The sequence below is a fragment of the Solea solea genome, chromosome 9 (assembly GCF_958295425.1).
Source record: "Solea solea chromosome 9, fSolSol10.1, whole genome shotgun sequence".
In the NCBI taxonomy this organism is placed as follows: Eukaryota; Metazoa; Chordata; class Actinopteri; order Pleuronectiformes; family Soleidae; genus Solea; species Solea solea.
Genome location: NC_081142.1, coordinates 28,450,493 through 28,465,880, shown reverse-complemented (window position 1 = coordinate 28,465,880; position 15,388 = coordinate 28,450,493). Strand labels below are relative to the sequence as shown.

The 15,388-nt window shown below is 42.6% G+C and overlaps 1 protein-coding gene across 3 annotated transcripts in view; it reads right to left on the bottom strand.

Annotated features, from left to right (window-relative positions):
- Window positions 1-15,388, bottom strand: part of LOC131465570 (cyclin-dependent kinase-like 5) — an 83,430-nt gene that overhangs the window by 45,725 nt on the left and 22,317 nt on the right. For 2 of the 3 annotated variants that reach the window (XM_058638367.1, XM_058638368.1), the window contains exons 4-6: window positions 11,678-11,723; window positions 11,391-11,527; window positions 11,178-11,298 (exon numbers count right to left, since the gene is read on the bottom strand). In XM_058638367.1, coding sequence (XP_058494350.1) covers window positions 11,178-11,298; window positions 11,391-11,527; window positions 11,678-11,723 — 304 coding nt within the window. Of the gene's footprint in view, window positions 1-11,177; window positions 11,299-11,390; window positions 11,528-11,633; window positions 11,724-15,388 lie in introns of those variants that run through there. The other variant, XM_058638369.1, reaches the window with a different exon arrangement.

The window sequence follows — 15,388 nt, the reverse complement described above, 5'->3', positions numbered from 1 at the left end:
TGGGATCACCTTCAAACTTTGTGAGGTCACTGTGGACAAGTTGAGGATCCAAAGGTATCAAAATCTTTTCATTAAGTATCACGGCTAACAAGAAGAAGGGCGGCAAAGTTGGCGAAAATCACGATTCCTCGTAACACACAACAATCTCTTATAACTTTGCCATGGAAGGTCAGATATTAACTAAACAAGTGACAATCGATGATGGGCCCTTGCTAAAGATGTCTATGCAAAAACTGTACATTTTGAAAACATCGCCCCCTGTTGACGGCAGACAATATGACGTCTGGTATTTCGCTACAACAACAAACTCTTATAACTTTGCGATGAAAGGTTAGATCTTAACCAAACTAGTGACGATCGATGATGGGATCTTGCTGAAGATGCTTATGCAAAAACTGTACATTTTAAAAACAGCGCCTTCTGGTGGTAACAGAAAATACAATTTCACAATTTCCCTTATAACTTTAACAAATTTCATTGTATCATACTCAAAATGAATGAAAACATGTAAAACACATGGTAGATGATGCTTGCTGAATATGATAACAAATCGTTCAATGGTGTTGACATAAGAACACTACACATATCCACTATACTGAGTTGTTCGTCAGTGCAGTAACCTTTGTTCGCCACATGATGGAGGCATTTGCCTACAAATCTATCAAATCTAACATTTACAGTTTCTCATGCTGCTCTGAAAGGGAAAGATGGGGCAAAAGGTACTGCAAGAGGGGCCAAGGAAAAAAAAAACAGGGAAAATGGGAAGAGAGAAAAAGTAATAGAGGGAAAAAAGAGAAAATGCACCCTAATTTCTTATACCATCAGATGTTCCATCACAAAAATAACTAATTATTTCTAAAATTCAGCTTCAATTCTGATACCATCAGTTGTTTTTCACAAAAAGAACAACTTATAGACGAAATCACACTGTTAGACCTCAGACCCGCCCTGAACATGTCTGTAAAGGATGACCGCTTTACAGGAAGTACAACTCCCGAAACAGGAAGTAAAGTCTGACATTCTCCGATCCACACGAAACTTGTTATGTAAGTCAAGGTACCTTCCCTAAACACGTTTACGGACACGCCTTTCACCCAACAGGAAGACGGCCATTTTAAAAGGACACGCCTGACATTGCGCGGGGATGCAGCTGAAAATAACCAGTACCACAAACGGTGAATGAACGGAAGATGAGGAAGAGGACTCGCGCTGCGACGTGGACGCACGGGGACTCGCGAGCCGTCAAGCTCGAACCCGTCAATTACCGCTTGCGGTACTAGTTATTATTATTCTTATTATTCCTTAAAGTAAATCGCGTTTTTGAGGCCTTTCCCATACCCCAAAACTCACAGATTTTTGTGACCGCATCAATCGTGGTGTAAATTTACGTCTGAAAAAGGTTCGGGGAATGTGCGTCAAAAATTGAATGTGGGAGGGGCCAATAAGTGCGGCGCCACCTGTCCAAATTCACCATGACCAACACAATTATCGCACATTCACGAAATTCGGTACACATGTGTAGAAGGTCGGGATGAAGAAAAAATTACATTATGACCATGATCCAAACCCAACAGGAAATCCGCCATCTTGGGTTGATTGGCGATTTTTTGGCGATTTTGGCGAATTCGCAGCAATGGTATTTGAACTAACTCCTCCTAGAGTTTTCGTGCGATCACCTTCAAACTTGGTGAGGTCCCTGTGGACCAGTTGAGGAGCTCACGGTATCAAAAGTTTTTTCAAATGTCGCACGGCGCACGAGATAGGGGGCGGCAAAGTTCGTGATGATTCTGATGTTTCGCATCAGAAAAAAAAAACTCTTATAACTTTGCGATGGAAGGTCCGATCCGAACCAAACTTGCTATGATTGATGATGGGCCATGGCTGAAGACGTCTATGAAAAAACGGTGAAGTTTGAAACCAGCGCCTCCTTGTGGTGAAAGAAAATACACAAAAAAAAAGTTTTTTTACGATTTCGGGAATAACTTTTACACAGATAATCGTACCGCACTCAAAATTGGTGACAACAGTCAAAACACATGGTAGATGATGCGTGATCAATATGACGACAAATCGTTTAACGGTGTTGCCATGGCAACGACGCAGATTCGGATTTTTGGGACAAAAAATCAAACTGCTACAACTTCGCGAATCCTGGTCCGATCTGAACCAAACTTGCTAGGATGGATGATAGTCCGGCCCTAAAGACGTCTATATGAAAATATTAAATTTCGAAAACAGCGCCCCCTGGTGACAGCAGACAATAGGACAGCTTGTATTTCAATTATCTCCTCCTAGAGCTTTTGTGCGATCACCTTCAAACTTGGTGAGATCAATGTGGACGAGTTGAGCATCAAAAGTTATCAAAAGCTTTTTAAAATATTGTATGGCGTACGAGATAGGGGGCGCCAAATTTGGAGATAATAATAATTTTTCATAACAGACAATGAAACTCTTATAACTTGGCGATGGAAGGTCTGATCCCAACCAAACTTGCTATAGTTGATGATGGTTAGTTGCTGAAGACGACTATGTTGCTGAAACGGTACATTTTCAAAACAGCGCCTCCTGGTGGTGGTAGAAAATTCTAAAAAAAGAAACTGTAACAACTTTGCCAATCCTGGTCCGATCTGAACCAAACTTGCAAGGATTGATGACAGTCCGGCCCTGAACACGTCTATATGAAAATATTCATTTTGAAATACAGCGCCCCCTGGTGACAGCAGACAGAATTACATTTATAGTTTTGGATGCTGCTCCAACAGGGATTGTTGTATCCACTTGAAACTTAGTATGTGGGACCCCAGACCCTTCCTCAACATGTCCGTAAAAGGTCCCCTCCCTACAGGAAGTGGAACGCCCAAAACAGGAAGTAAAGTCTTACATTGTCCGATTGACACGAAACTGGATATGTGAGTTACGGGACCTTCCCTGAACATGTTTCCGGAGACGCCGTCGACCGAAAAGGAAGTCGGCCATTTTAAACAGGAAGTGCCCTCTAACTTTGCCGTACGTTGTCCGATCTGCACAAAACTTTATATGTGACACCAGGGACCTGTCCTGAGCATGTCCGTAAAAGGTCACGTCCCTACAGGAAGTGGAACGCCCGAAACAGGAAGTAAAGTCTTACATTGTCCGATTGACACAAAACTAGATATGTGAGTTACGGGACCTTCCCTGAACATGTTTACTGAGACGAACAGGAAGTCGGCCATTTTAAACAGGAAGTGCCCTCTAACTTTGCCGTACGTTGTCCGATTTGCACAAAACCTTATATGTGACACCAGGGACCTGTCCTGAGCATGTCCGTAAAAGGTCACCTCCCTACAGGAAGTGGAACACCCGAAACAGGAAGTAAAGTCTTACATTGTCCGATTGACACGAAACTAGATATGTGAGTTACGGGACCTTCCCTGAACATGTTTCCAGAGTCGAACAGGAAGTTCGCCACTTTAAACAGGAAGTGCCCTCTAACTTTGCCGTACGTTGTCCGATTTTCACGAAACCTTATATGTGACACCAGGGACCTGTCCTGAGCATGTCTGCAAAAGATGACCTCTTAACAGGAAGTGGAATGCCCGAAACAGGAAGTAAACTCTAAGATTGTCCGATCTGAACAAAACTTGATATGTAAGACAAGGGAACTTCCCTGAACATGTTTACGGACGCGCATTTGACCGAACAGGAAGTCGGCCATTTTAAACAGGAAGTGCCCTATAACTTTGCCATACGTTGCCCGATCCCCCCCGAAATTTGGATCGACATGCACGGGGACGCCACTGAAAATAACTAGTACTGAAAATAACTAGTACTGAAAATAACTAGTACCGCGCGCGGTGAATGAACGGGTGAGAGCGCGAGGCACGCGGGGAGCCGTGGCACACGGCGACCCGCGTGGGTCGGCTCGAACCCGTTCAGAACCGCGCGCGGTACTAGTTATTTTCAGTACTAGTTATTTTCAGTACTAGTTATTTTCATTATTCTTATTATTCCCCCAAATGAATTGCCTTTTTGAGGCCTTTCCCATACCCCAAAACTCACCAATTTTTGTGACCGCATCAATCCTGGTGTAAATTTACGTCTGAAAAAGGTTCGGGGAATGTGGGTCGAAAATTGAATGTGGGAGGGGCCAATAAGTGCGGCGCCACCTGTCCAAATTCACCATGACCAACACAAATATCGCACATGCACGAAATTCGGTACACATGTGTAGTGGGTCAAGATGAAGAAAAAATTACATTATGACCATGATCCAAACCCAACAGGAAATCCGCCATCTTGGGTTGATTGGCGATTTTTTGGCGATTTTGGCGAATTCGCAGCAATGGTATTTGAACTAACTCCTCCTAGAGTTTTCGTGCGATCACCTTCAAACTTGGTGAGGTCCCTGTGGACCAGTTGAGGAGCTCACGGTATCAAATGTTTTTTCAAATGTCGCACGGCGCACGAGATAGGGGGCGGCAAATTTCGTGATGATTCTGATGTTTCGCATCAGAAAAACAAAACTCTTATAACTTTGCGATGGAAGGTCCGATCCGAACCAAAATTGCTACCATTGATGATGGGCCATGGCTGAAGACGTCTATGAAAAAACGGTGAAGTTTGAAAACAGCGCCTCCTTGTGGTGAAAGAAAATACACAAAAAAAAAGTTTTTTTACGATTTCGGGAATAACTTTTACACAGATAATCGTACCGCACTCAAAATTGCTGACAACAGTCAAAACACATGGTAGATGATGCGTGATCAATATGACGACAAATCGTTTAACGGTGTTGCCATGGCAACGACGCAAAGTCGGATTTTTGGGACAAAAAATCAAACTGCTACAACTTCGTGAATCCTGGTCCGATCTGAACCAAACTTGCTAGGATTGATGATAGTCCGGCCCTAAAGACGTCTATATGAAAATATTAAATTTCGAAAACAGCGCCCCCTGGAGACAGTAGACAATATGACAGCTTGTATTTCAATTATCTCCTCCTAGAGCTTTTGTGCGATCACCTTCAAACTTGGTGAGATCAATGTGGACGAGTTGAGCATCAAAAGTTATCAAAAGCTTTTTAAAATATTGTATGGCGTACGAGATAGGGGGCGCCAAAATTGGAGATAATAATAATTTTTCATAACAGACAATGAAACTCTTATAACTTCGCGATGGAAGGTCTGATCCCAACCAAACTTGCTATAGTTGATGCTGGTTAGTTGCTGAAGACGACTATGTTGCTGAAACGGTACATTTTGAAAACAGCACCTCCTGGTGGTGGTAGAAAATTCTAAAAAAACAAACTGTTACAACTTTGCCAATCCTGGTCCGATCTGAACCAAACTTGCAATGATTGATGACAGTCCGGCCCTGAACACGTCTATATGAAAATATTCATTTTCAAATACAGCGCCCCCTGGTGACAGCAGACAGAATTACATTTATAGTTTTTGATGCTGCTCCAACAGGGATTGTTGTATCCACTTGAAACTTAGTATGTGGGACCCCAGACCCTTCCTCAACATGTCCGTAAAAGGTCACCTCCCTACAGGAAGTGGAACGCCCGAAACAGGAAGTAAAGTCTTACATTGTCCGATTGAAACGAAACTAGATATGTGAGTTACTGGACCTTCCCTGAACATGTTTACGGAGACGCCGTTGACCGAACAGGAAGTCGGCCATTTTAAACAGGAAGTGCCCTCTAACTTTGCCGTACGTTGTCCGATCTGCACAAAACCTTATATGTGACACCAGGGACCTGTCCTGAGCATGTCCGTAAAAGGTCACCTCCCTACAGGAAGTGGAACGCCCGAAACAGGAAGTAAAGTCTTACATTGTCCGATTGACACGAAACTAGATATGTGAGTTACTGGACCTTCCCTGAACATGTTTACGGAGACGCCGTTGACCGAACAGGAAGTCGGCCATTTTAAACAGGAAGTGCCCTCTAGCTTTGCCGTACGTTGTCCGATCTGCACAAAACCTTATATGTGACACCAGGGACCTGTCCTGAGCATGTCCGTAAAAGGTCACCTCCCTACAGGAAGTGGAACGGCTGAAACAGGAAGTAAAGTCTTACGTTGTCCGATTGACACAAAACTAGATATGTATGTTACGGGACCTTCCCTGAACATGTTTCCAGAGACGAACAGGAAGTTGGCCATTTTAAACAGGAAGTGCCCTCTAACTTTGCCGTACGTGGTCCGATTTGCACAAAACCTTATATGTGACACCAGGGTCCATCCTGAGCATGTCTGCAAAAGATGACCTCCCAACAGGAAGTGGAATGCCCGAAACAGGAAGTAAACTCTACGATTGTCCGATCTGAACAAAACTTGATATGTAAGACAAGGGAACTTCCCTGAACACGTTTACGGACGCGCATTTGACCGAACAGGAAGTTGGCCATTTTAAACAGGAAGTGCCCTATAACTTTGCCATACGTTGCCCGATCCCCCCTGAAATTTGGATCGACATGCGCGGGGACGCCGCTGAAAATAACTAGTACTGAAAATAACTAGTACTGAAAATAACTAGTACTGAAAATAACTAGTACCGCGCGCGGTGAATGAACGGGTGAGAGCGCGAGGCACGCGGGGAGCCGTGGCACACGGCGACCCGCGTGGGTCGGCTCGAACCCGTTCAGAACCGCGCGCGGTACTAGTTATTTTCAGTACTAGTTATTTTCAGTACTAGTTATTTTCATTTTATTATTATTATTCTTATTATTCCCCCAAATGAATTGCCTTTTTGAGGCCTTTCCCATACCCCAAAACTCACCAATTTTTGTGACCGCATCAATCCTGGTGTAAATTTACGTCTGAAAAAGGTTCGGGGAATGTGCGTCGAAAATTGAATGTGGGAGGGGCCAATAAGTGCGGCGCCACCTGTCCAAATTCACCATGACCAACACAATTATCGCACATTCACGAAATTCGGTACACATGTGTAGAAGGTCGGGATGAAGAAAAAATTACATTATGACCATGATCCAAACCCAACAGGAAATCCGCCATCTTGGGTTGACTGGCCATTTTTTGGCGATTTTGGCGAATTCGCAGCAATGGTATTTGAACTAACTCCTCCTAGAGTTTTCGTGCGATCACCTTCAAACTTGGTGAGGTCCCTGTGGACCAGTTGAGGAGCTCACGGTATCAAAAGTTTTTTCAAATGTCGCATGGCGCACGAGATAGGGGGCGGCAAAGTTCGTGATGATTCTGATGTTTCGCATCAGAAAAACAAAACTCTTATAACTTTGCGATGGAAGGTCCGATCCGAACCAAACTTGCTACCATTGATGATGGGCCATGGCTGAAGACGTCTACGAAAAAACGGTGAAGTTTGAAAACAGCGCCTCCTTGTGGTGAAAGAAAATACACAAAAAAAAAAGTTTTTTTACGATTTCGGGAATAACTTGTACACAGATAATCGTACTGCACTCAAAATTGGTGACAACAGTCAAAACACATGGTAGATGATGCGTGATCAATATGACGACAAATCGTTTAACGGTGTTGCCATGGCAACGACGCAAAGTCGGATTTTTGGGACAAAAAATCAAACTGCTACAACTTCGTGAATCCTGGTCCGATCTGAACCAAACTTGCTAGGATTGATGACAGTCCGGCCCTAAAGACGTCTATATGAAAATATTAAATTTCGAAAACAGCGCCCCCTGGTGACAGCAGACAATATGACAGCTTGTATTTCAATTATCTCCTCCTAGAGCTTTTGTGCGATCACCTTCAAACTTGGTGAGATCAATGTGGACGAGTTGAGCATCAAAAGTTATCAAAAGCTTTTTAAAATATTGTATGGCGTACGAGATAGGGGGCGCCAAAATTGGAGATAATAATAATTTTTCATAACAGACAATGAAACTCTTATAACTTTGCGATGGAAGGTCTGATCCCAACCAAACTTGCTATAGTTGATGATGGTTAGTTGCTGAAGACGACTATGTTGCTGAAACGGTACATTTTGAAAACAGCGCCTCCTGGTGGTGGTAGAAAATTCTAAAAAAACAAACTGTTACAACTTTGCTAATCCTGGTCCGATCTGAACCAAACTTGCAAGGATTGATGACAGTCCGGCCCTGAACACGTCTATATGAAAATATTCATTTTCAAATACAGCGCCCCCTGGTGACATCAGACAGAATTACATTTATAGTTTTTGATGCTGCTCCAACAGTGATTGTTGTATTTGCTTGAAACTTAGTATGTGGGACCCCAGACCCTTCCTCAACATGTCCGTAAAAGGTCACCTCCCTACAGGAAGTGGAACGCCCGAAACAGGAAGTAAAGTCTTACATTGTCCGATTGACACGAAACTAGATATGTGAGTTACGGGACCTTCCCTAAACATGTTTCCGGAGACGAACAGGAAGTCGGCCATTTTAAACAGGAAGTGCCCTCTAACTTTGCCGTACGTTGTCCGATTTGCACAAAATCTTATATGTGACACCAGGGACCTGTCCTGAGCATGTCCGTAAAAGGTCACCTCCCTACAGGAAGTGGAACGCCCGAAACAGGAAGTAAAGTCTTACATTGTCCGATTGACACAAAACTAGATATGTGAGTTACGGGACCTTCCCTGAACATGTTTCCAGAGATGAACAGGAAGTTGGCCATTTTAAACAGGAAGTGCCCTCTAACTTTGCAGTACGTTGTCCAATTTGCACGAAACCTTATATGTGACACCAGGGACCTGTCCTGAGCATGTCTGCAAAAGATGACCTCCCAACAGGAAGTGGAATGCCCGAAACAGGAAGTAAACTCTAAGATTGTCCGATCTGAACAAAACTTGATATGTAAGACAAGGGAACTTCCCTGGACACGTATACGGACGCGCATTTGACCGAACAGGAAGTCGGCCATTTTAAACAGGAAGTGCCCTATAACTTTGCCATACGTTGCCCGATCCCCCTCGAAATTTGGAACGACATGCGCGGGGACGCCGCTGAAAATAACTAGTACTGAAAATAACTAGTACCGCGCGCGGTGAATGAACGGGTGAGAGCGCGAGGCACGCGGGGAGCCGTGGCACACGGCGACCCGCGTGGGTCGGCTCGAACCCGTTCAGAACCGCGCGCGGTACTAGTTATTTTCATTTTGTTTGTTTTTTCATTATTTAGTTTGTTTTAAATGTCTGGTTTACTGTCTTTTGTATTGTGTGCGCTTGTATGTATAAAAATCTTGACAAATAAAATTTACCCAAAAAAAAACAGAAAACACAAAGCTCTTAGCATGGCTGCTTTTTGGGGTAAAATGAACAAACGGAGCCTGTTGAAAGTCGACAGGTGGCGCTGGTTTATGAAATAATGTTGTTTTAGCAGCTCGCCTCAGGATGCGCTAGCATGGTGCTAATGGCTAACTTGCGCTTGCTGCGTGGCTTCGTAGCCTCTGATTTCAGAGGTTAAAGAAAAATGTTTAACCTCTGAAATAGCAGTAGTACACACACACTGTTGTTGTGATCATGTGATCTACATGCATCCAACATGCAGAGCCCACGTGATCACAATGGGCGCTGCTGGATAGAAGACCTGGAGCGGAATGGACTGTTGTATCAGAGCGCTTATATCGGAGATTTTAGAGGCAGTCCCATATAATCCGATGGCCGTTTTTTCGGATCGGGACATCCTACCAGACGTCACATGACTAAGGTTGTTTACTCTGCCACGTTGGCAGGAAACGCTTCTATAAAACTGTCAGGGTTCATGTCACTTTAAATCCAGACAGAACCTGACAGACAGGCTTATCGCAACATCTTCAACTTCCTGATAAAACTTTTCTTTCATTTTACTCCAGAGAATGCCGACACGCCGCAATAAAAACGCATAAAATAAACAAGGATGTTTAAGTTATAAAAGCCCTTTCACGTAGCTATTTTCTACAGGCTCTGCAGACAATCACGTAACCTCTGAAACGTAACAGTTCCGTTGTGTGGGGACATCTTTTTTTTTTTTATAATAACTTATACATGAAATCCTCTGTTAATTCTGTCAAATATGAGCCTGGAGTAAACCACGGGCCATTTGGACGCCTGCTACGGTGTCCTCACTGAGCCAAAAAACCTCACACGGTGCCATCTGCTGTCCCTGCTCTGCCGACACTGACATGACAAAAGCTCACACGTCTTCTGAACCAAACACAAAAGACAAAACTGGAACACATATATTATTCTCAAAGATACAACAGATGAATTGAATTGGTTCAGGTTGATGGTTCGCAGTGATGGAGCAGTGATGGAGCAGTGATGGGGCAGTGATGGGGCAGTGATGGAGCAGTGATGGGGCAGTGATGGGGCAGTGATGGGGCAGTGATGGGGCAGTGATTTGGCAGTGATGGAGCAGTGATGGGGCAGTGATGGGGCAGTGATGGGGCAGTGATGGGGCAGGCAGTGATGGAGCAGTGATGGGGCAGTGATGGAGCGGTGATGGAGCAGTGATGGGGCAGTGGTAAAAAGCTCTTTGGACGTAGCATGAGTCTCACACACTGTGAGGTTAGGACTGCACCTCATGATTATTTTGGAAATTATGATGTTTCTCAAATGTCTTGTTTTTGCCCACAATGATTTCTTTGTTTTATGGAGCAAAGAAACCAGAAAATATTCACATTTAAGAGTCTGAAAAATCAAGGAAATATTAAAAACTGAGTAAGAGCTGAAACAATGAATTTAGTAATTAATTGTTTCAGCTCTAATAGAGAAAAAGGGGTGAATAATTTCGTAAGTGAAAGCTGAATTTAAACCAACGCAAACAACAAAAGACATCATTTAATTGATGTGTTTTTGTTTGTTTAGTGTTCTCATCCTCGCATTAGAGCAACGTTTGTTCTTTACGTTTTAAATCAGAGAATATTTCCCTGAAGCTTCACTTTGCAAAAGTATAGGTAACACTTTACATGAGAAATTACAGGCGGCCTCTCTCTCTGGTGAATTTACATTCATGTTAAAAGTCCTATTCTACTTTTCTTAATGTCATGTAAACACATAAGTCAGACTAAAACAGAGCTAGCCTTAGTCGGACTAACATACCTGGATAATGTGATTAATAGTCTGATTACTGCATGTATACACTTAGTCAGACTGGAGTCAGACACGTGTATACTCGGACTACGACATTAACTCGATGCATGCAAACATATTGAGATGAACAGAATCTTATTCCAACAAGAGAGAGACAACAATGTTACCTCGATGAACGATGTCGTGTTTGTGGCACCAGTGAATGGCCTTGATCAGCTGGTAGATGTAGCTGCGAGCTTTGTCCGTCGGCACGCCGTTGGGTAACTCCTCCAGCAGCTCCAGCATGTTCTTTAACAAACAAGCAAAACACGAAAACAACCGTCACGGAGAGCGGCGTTCACGTCGTGAGGAAACATCGCAACAGTCGAGAGAGAGTTTACCTTCTCCACATACTCAAAGACGAGATAGAGCTTCCCTCGTCTGCGGAAGGCCTCCTTCAGCTCCACGATGTTCTCCTGCTTCAGAGTCCGGAGCATCTTCAGCTCCCGCAGCGTCGTCTCTTTAACCTCCTCATTTTCTACATGGCGGCGACACAGAGGGAGAGAAATCAGCCACACACTGGTTTCACATAAATGAAATGAAGAGGGTTGTACTACAAAACTACTACAAAAGAAATAACTAACCCTAACCCTAACCCTCTTCATCTGAGTGGAGAGGAACCTCGTACCTTCACTGTCCTTGAATTTCTTAATGGCAACAACTTCATTGGTGTCCTGCAATGAAAAACACAGGATATTAGCTTTCATTAAACCGCTGTGAAGAGAAATAACTACACTTTATAATAATTGTGATTCACATTATAGAATCAGATAGAACAGTATAAAAACAGCTTTAAACACTGAAATCAAGACGTTTTTGTCAAATTAGGGCTGCAGTGATTCATCGACTAATCCAGAGGTCTCAAACTTGTGGTTCGAGTTATTTCGGCATGGTTTTTTTTGTTTACTGATGTAATTTTGTTTATTACAAACTTCAGTTTCCCGTTGGAAAAGTCTGTCTGACAGTGAGACAAAGACGTGAACGTGTTCTTAAGATATCGTAGACTTCAACTCAGCGGCTTAAATCTGTTTTTCCTTGTCTTCATTGAAAGTGAACCTCTGTGTGGTTCTCAGCAGTGTCAGTGCTTTCATCGACCGCTGCCTTCATGTGGTCACTCTGACTCACTGCTGCAGTAATGGCGGCTCCACTAGATGGCAGAACACACACACACACACACACACACAGTAAAACTGTAACATACATGACATATACATATACATATGTATATATACATGTATATGTATATATACATATGTATATGTATATATATATATACATGTACATGTACATGTATATGTATATATACATATGTATATGTATATATACATACATGTATATGTATATATACATATGTATATATATTTCAGGATCAAAGCACTAAAAGTCAGAACTAATGAGCAGTGAGTCAGACATGAGACTGTGTGTGTGTGTGTGTGTGTGTGTGTGATGGCCCACCACTCACTCGCCTCATTCCTGGACATGTCTGTCCTAGTTCAGCCTGGTATTTCTGCCTGTGGCTCAGAGCTCTGCTCCACTTTCAATCATCAGAGCCGCAGGAAACCTCGCTGCTGTCTCACACACACATACACACAGATCAATGCCCATCTTTAGATATCGGGGTCAGCCCAGGGCCGATTTTTTTGTTGTCTTTGTTGTTTGTTTTTAAACCACCCTCCACTTTTACTAACTCTCCCATACCAAAGTCCAGAGAGAAAATCAGGAGCTGCTGGTCCTCTGCTGCCTCGTGTGGCCACTTTGTGTCACTGAGGTCAATCTGAACGCTGGATTTCAAACACTGAAGTGACAAAATCATACATTTGAACTTAGTGATGGAGGCAGCAGTGGATCAACAACTCCTGTGTGTGAAGTGGTTTACAAACTTCAGTTTCCTGTTGGAAAAGTCTGTCTGACAGTGACATAAGTAGAAGGAATAAATATTTAGATCAAACTGCACAATAGACAAGTCACTCCAGTCTTTGTCTTTAAAGTAACCTCCATGTATCAGGGACAACAGCAACTTTTAGCACTCAGACAGGAATGTGTGTCCTCTCCTTCATCTTCCGTCTCTGGCTCTTTGGCTCTGGATCAGACCACACACAGATGAGAGCGTCACTCAAGGTGACCCATTTAAAGCTAGATGAATGTCCTCTTTTTGGCCCACTGATGTCCCACTTTCTGTTCACTGCTCGCAAAAATAACTGTTCCCTTCAGAAAAGGGTGGCGAACAGACTCTTTTTTTGAATCCTCCACTTAATAAATGGAGATTTGTCTGACAGACACTCAGAAAAAGCACCATCATCAGCTACGCCAGGAAAAAGAACAAAAAACAATTCATGTTGAGTCCTAATTATATCTGAAGTCAGGACTGGGAGTGACGTCACCTCAGAGTTCACCACGTTCCTGTTGATACGTTAGGATAAAAAATATGGACGCAGAATCATCTCGGGACTCGCTGTTGTTCGTCATAAAGCTCCGTACGTCACACAACTCAAAAATGAACCGGATTCAACCGCTCAGAGTTCACTGTTATCAGTCAGTATCAGTCGGATACTGGGCAAAATCAGTGGATCGGATATCGGACAGATAACATTTCTATATATCACATGCTTCACTCTGCACAGACTGTAAATATGTAAATAAAACAACAAAAGCATTTTAGCTGAGTCATGTCTGGGCTGTTTATTCGTGACACAGTTGGAGAATGATGTCTTTGGAATGACTCCTACGTTCATCAATGGTCTAAAATGACTGTATGAATAATATCCTATCTTGAGTTAGTGATGTCACCTTGAATCAATGCAGATTGACCGATATATCGCAAAAATATATATATATTGACTGAATATATCTGATCCTTAAAGCGCCCCCTGGTGGAAATGAACATTATTCCAGGATTGTAGTATCCTGACAGATCAACCTTCCCTTTATTTTACCCCAGAGACACTCCTTCAAGAGGAAGCTTTACCACAGAGACAACAGCACCCCCTGCAGGTCACCAGAGAGTATGCCCCGCTGTCCCCAAATGAAAACACTACTCTTTTTTTTTTTTGATTAAAATTAAAACCAGTTTCTGTGATTTTTCAGCTTCTTATGAGCATCATGAGGATTGATGTAGATTTTATGGCTGTAGAATTGTCATAAAAATGTTCTATGAGTGAGTTCTTCTGCTCCTTTATCCAAGATAACGTTCACTTTGCATATCTGTCAGTTATTCAACCGTCTTTAGAAGGTGACGTCACAAACGTGTGAGGCGCTGGTGAATCTCATCGGTGATTGGACGCTCGTTCCGCTGAAGTCCTGAGGTTCTACAGTAATTACAAGTATATGAGCGCAAAGCTCTATTTCTCTGCTTTCCCTGCAAAATCTGTCTGTGACGACAGAAGGGTTTCTTTGCTCCATACAACAAAGAAATCATTCAAATAATAAAAAAGAATCTATATTTTATGGACCAAACGACTACTTGATTATGAAAATAATCAGATCCAGATCCAGATCCAGTGAGAAGACTCAGCTGTGCATTACGGTTCGGGTGTTGATCCAAAGCGACTTACTTATTGTAAGTCACTTTGGATCAAAGCATCTTCTAAATAACATGTAAAATGTAAAGACCCGCGGGCTGGGTCAGCTCGGGTTGTAATTAACCTGAGTAAATGTGGGTAAACCTGAGTAAATGTGAGTAAACCTGAGTAAATGTGAGTAAACCTGAGTAAATGTGAGTAAACCTGAGTAAATGTGGGTAAACCTGAGTAAATGTGAGTAAACCTGAGTAAATGTGGGTAGATGTGAGTAAACCTGAGTAAATGTGAGTAAACCTGAGTAAATGTGAGTAAACCTGAGTAAATGTGAGTAAATGTGAGTAAACCTGAGTAAATGTGGGTAAATGTGAGTAAACCTGAGTAAATGTGGGTAACCTGAGTAAATGTGAGTAAACCTGAGTAAATGTGAGTAAATGTGAGTAAACCTGAGTAAATGTGGGTAAATGTGAGTAAACCTGAGTAAATGTGGGTAAACCTGAATAAATGTTAGTAAACCTGAGTAAATGTGGGTAAATGTGAGTAAACCTGAGTAAATGTGAGTAAACCTGAGTAAATGTTAGTAAACCTGAGTAAATGTGGGTAAATGTGAGTAAACCTGAGTAAACCTGAGTAAATGTGAGTAAACCTGAGTAAATGTGAGTAAACCAAAGGAGAAAAGTGACATTGGTGTCCTCGTCTGCTTGTTTTTGTTGATCATTTCTAACAATGATTCCATGCACACAGTGCATACAATTTACTACTATACTACAATACTATAATAATAATAAATAATAAATACAATACAATACTACACTGATCCCCTT